The following is a 4,199-nucleotide window of genomic DNA, read 5'->3' on the forward strand; positions in this document are numbered from 1 at the left end:
GCCATTTGCACGTTAGTATATTATACGGAGTACAATAGTTGTAGCACATATCTTAAACTTATACGTATAAGATTTAAATTTCAGATCTAAATTAAAGTAAGGAGATGTTAGATACTTTAATTAAGTGGACACCAAACTCATCGAGATTTTTTGACTCTTTTACGGGTAAAGAGGTAGCATATATATAATAGAGATTAAATATCATTCAATATTCAGTTTTATCAGTAAAATTAAGGTGAAGTCAACAAAGTTTAAGTATAGAAGACTGGCTAACTAAGCTTTGTTCTATTCACCTTATTTCAACATATTTGATGAAAAATAAGTTTAGATAAAGTAAGTTAAGCTCAAATATACTTCCTCCGTCTTTTAGTACTCGCAACGTTTGGACTTTTGCCACTATTCATATAATATACTTTGACTATTCGTAGTGTTTTTTGTATAAGATAAAACATAGTCATGTGGGATCTTGTTAGATTCGTCTCAATGTGTATTTTCAAAATATCAACTTTTTATAATTTTTGCATAAAGAGAATTTAAGATATAAATGATCAAAGTTGTGCATTGGCATGCGTGAAACTAACAAACGTTGCGAGTATTAAAAGACGGAGGAAGTATAAGTTTTTAAAAGATAAGTTTGTGAAAAATAAGATTTACCTAAAGTTTAGAACAAATAAGTGAAAAAAGCAGGTGAATAGAATGCATCTTACGTGAGAACAAAATCACCCAAGTTTAAATATACAACTAATACAACCTTACAGTTTTATATTTGGTCAATGACAACAATTTTCTTGCCCTCTTAATTTGCTTGGTATTGAAAATGTTGTTTAGTTACAACCTAGTTTTACAAGTCAAAAAGGGTGTCTTCTTGCTCCAATCAAAATATATGAATAAAAATCAATTGATGTAATTAATCTTTCATCATCTAGCAGCTTAAATGTAGTCTCCTTACACAGTGTATACTACTTACATCATGTAGCAGCTTAAATGTATATACTAACTGAGTAATTAATACTAGTTGATAAACAAAAGAAGAAACATATGACTATATACAATAATTAAGAATATACATCCTGCACAAACCCATCAATAACAAACAATTTCATCTAACAACTCATTAAAAATCAAATCCTCCAATTCTAGACCAAGACCTTCAGCATCCGTTTGAAGATTCAGCCAACCATTCTTGTCCTTTGATAAGTCATGACTCACTGCAACATCAAGAGACGGGTCTAACTCCGCCCTCCAACTTAGGTACTCTCCAACATATTTCCAAACTTGTCCAACACCAAGTCTTTTCCCATTTCTTGTAGGACAAACATGACACCCAGATAATAATGCTTTGGGGTAATACACATTGGATCGTTCGTGAATATCTATCAATGCCTCGTTAATTAAATCAAACACCACTTTACGGTTAGACCTGGAAATGAAAATTGTATCTTTGTCTGACGATTTGGGCTCAAAAGGACAGCAAACTTCAATTCCATCAAATAATGCAGGGTCAAGTGGTTGAGTTTGCGAGTGCCACTCGTCGCATTGGTTTTCTGTTGTTGCTAAGCCTGCTATATCAATAACATATTTCACATACTGATAGTCCACTGAAAACTGGTCATCTAATTGAGTCTCCTCTTCCAAATTTCTACTGATAGATGATGGGCTAATTAACACTGAAGGTGATTCTGCAAACAAAAGTGAATGATGTTATTAACTTTCAAAATTATAGTGCATACTTAGATCATTAGAGAGAATTATATTACCTTCAGAAATTGGCCAATCCACTATTTCAATCTCGTCTTTTTGAGAAGAACAACCCTCTAGATTTGTTTCGCGATTTCTAGCTGCTGCCATTGCATCAAACTGTTCCTCAAAACTCTGCCTTTGTGTTTGTGATTCTGCAGGACTCTCAACTTCTCTAGGGGAATCATGCCTTAATTTCATTTCTCCATAATTCGTGTTGTTCCATCTTTTAAGACTAGCTCGAGATGGTTCATTTGAAGTGAACAAATGAGACTCACTCTCAGACAGATAGTCTCTTTCTTTAAAAGATCTCTGCCCTTGAAGATCATTCAATAACCCGAAATCCTTGTCATTCTTCAACCTTAAACTCTTAGATAGATGCTTCTTAATCGCTTTATTACTACTAGTATCAAACAAATAACCAAATTTGTCCAAGGAGTAATCAGTAATAGATGATGATCTAGCAATACCTTGTGACTTTGCCTTCTGAAGCACACGTGCATTGCCGGACACAGGCCAAACTTCATTGTACTTATGTTGTTCAACTTTGGTTTGTCTAGTTTCAAAATTACAAGGATTCAGGGAAGGAAATGTACCACACTTAACCAACTTGAGTTTTCTTGGAGGACTGTCTTGCATAACTCTTAGGAACAAGTCGTAATCCACTTTGTACAACTCTAATACACCCACGAAATCATTCGAATCCTTTTGTTTAACGTTTGTTCCCTGGTTCATATTACTCGCTACATCTACTTGATTAGTGCTTTTAATCAGCTTCGGATTTGCCTTAAGAAGAGACAATAAACTTGGAGCACAATCATCATCATCACATTTATTCTTATGGCCTTGGAATTCAGGCTCTTGAACAACCATATCTAATTCCCTTGAGTTGCTTTTCTCTTTCATAAATGCTTTTATTCTGGCTTTCAGTGACCTCTTGCTAACCGAACCATCCCCCGAATTAACCTGATAAATTTTTCAATTCGCAAGTTAAGTACTTTTGCGGATAGTGTAACAACAAATTAAACAATAAAATTAATATTCTTCTCACCAAGTTCACGTCTCATAGGAAGAAAAAAAAAAAAAAAAATCGAAAATCATACTCAATCCTACATTTTCTTAATTAATCACAAGTACTTGTATTATTTTGGAATGTTAAACAAAGTTGTCATCTACCCATACATAGACAGACATATAGTAACGTGTTTTATGATTGAATTATTGCAAAAACACTTAAATTAATTAGTTGCATCTTTCAATAAAATCATCGATAAACAATAAGGAATGAGACGAATAAGTAAATTAAGACGGAGAGAGTAGGAGTACTATGTGTATCGAGTAATTTAACAAGTTGTATTAATGAATTTTCTAAAAATAAAAACATACAGAGGCCAAGTGCTTAAAGACCAAATCCTCCTCCAATTCTTGTGAATGATTGATTCCATGTTCTACCTCTGGATTTATTCCTTTACCTACATAAAAAGAAAATAAAAAAACAAATAAGTTTGTGCAAATTGAAAATGAATTACAAATCCAATGTCAAAAAAAAAAGAAAAAAAAAAGAAAGAAAATGAATTAGAAAGATAAATAAGGTGAAGAAGAGTAAGCTGCTAACTTTTGGTAGATTGATCAAGGGATGATTTATGCTTCTTGTAAGGAAGCATTTTTCTAACGTTATGCCATGGATGATAATTAAACATTTGGAATACAGCCCATATACATCCTGGATGATCTTCTCCAACACTTATATACGACTGTTTTCGCCGTAAATATTTTCCCATCTCCAATTTCAATTCTCCCCCCACCCCTCCTGATCGAATAATTGATGATAAAATTACCTGAAATGATCTGAAGGACTCAGGAGTTGTGAGGGGTTTAAGAGGAGAGAGAAATATGAATGTTTGGAGAACTGGAGGAGGATTAATGGTTAATTTAATGAAGAAATTAATTGGCTTTGGGTTTGGGTTGGTAACATCTTTTAGATTTGATTAATTATTGCCTTCCTTCAACGTAAACAGGGCTGACCATGAAAATGAAAATGAAAATGAAAAAGAAAAGGAGAATTGCTGAAGATTAATTATAAAACATAATTAATCTTCAACAATTCTCCTTTATGAAAACTTGTTGAAGTTGAAAGATTGAAGATTAGAGTACGGGTCTTCTTTGTCTGCTCTTTTTCTTTTCTTTTTTCTTTTTTCTTTTTTCTTTTTTCTTTTTTCTAACTGGAACCATCAATGAATATACCAACGCAGAACCCGCCAGATTTTTTTGTGGGGGATTTCCTTTCTACACGCCATTGCCAAGTCAGTCTTTAACTCTTCCCCTGTTTTTTTTATTGTTTTTTTTTTTTTTTTTGCTTCTAGTATTTTGGATTTTTTTTTTTTTAGTTTTTAACATCTTCCAAAGTTACGGAAAAAACAAAGAAAGAAAAACTAACTTGATTCAAGCCAAATTGGTAAAAG

General features: G+C 32.8%; 1 protein-coding gene across 1 annotated transcript; it reads right to left on the reverse strand.

The window, feature by feature from the left end:
* Positions 1 to 898: 898 nt before the first annotated feature.
* Positions 899 to 3,990, reverse strand: LOC110781931 (protein TRM32). Its single transcript, XM_021985976.2, has 4 exons — positions 3,353 to 3,990; positions 3,124 to 3,209; positions 1,758 to 2,703; positions 899 to 1,679 (listed from the first exon to the last, which is right to left on the reverse strand). Exons 1-4 carry the CDS (start codon positions 3,516 to 3,518, stop codon positions 1,084 to 1,086), a joined length of 1,794 nt encoding a protein of 597 aa, XP_021841668.2. The 5' UTR covers positions 3,519 to 3,990; the 3' UTR covers positions 899 to 1,083.
* Between the last annotated feature and the right edge of the window lie 209 nt (positions 3,991 to 4,199).

The sequence above is a fragment of the Spinacia oleracea genome, chromosome 6, assembly GCF_020520425.1.
Source record: "Spinacia oleracea cultivar Varoflay chromosome 6, BTI_SOV_V1, whole genome shotgun sequence".
Classification (NCBI taxonomy): Eukaryota; Viridiplantae; Streptophyta; class Magnoliopsida; order Caryophyllales; family Amaranthaceae; genus Spinacia; species Spinacia oleracea.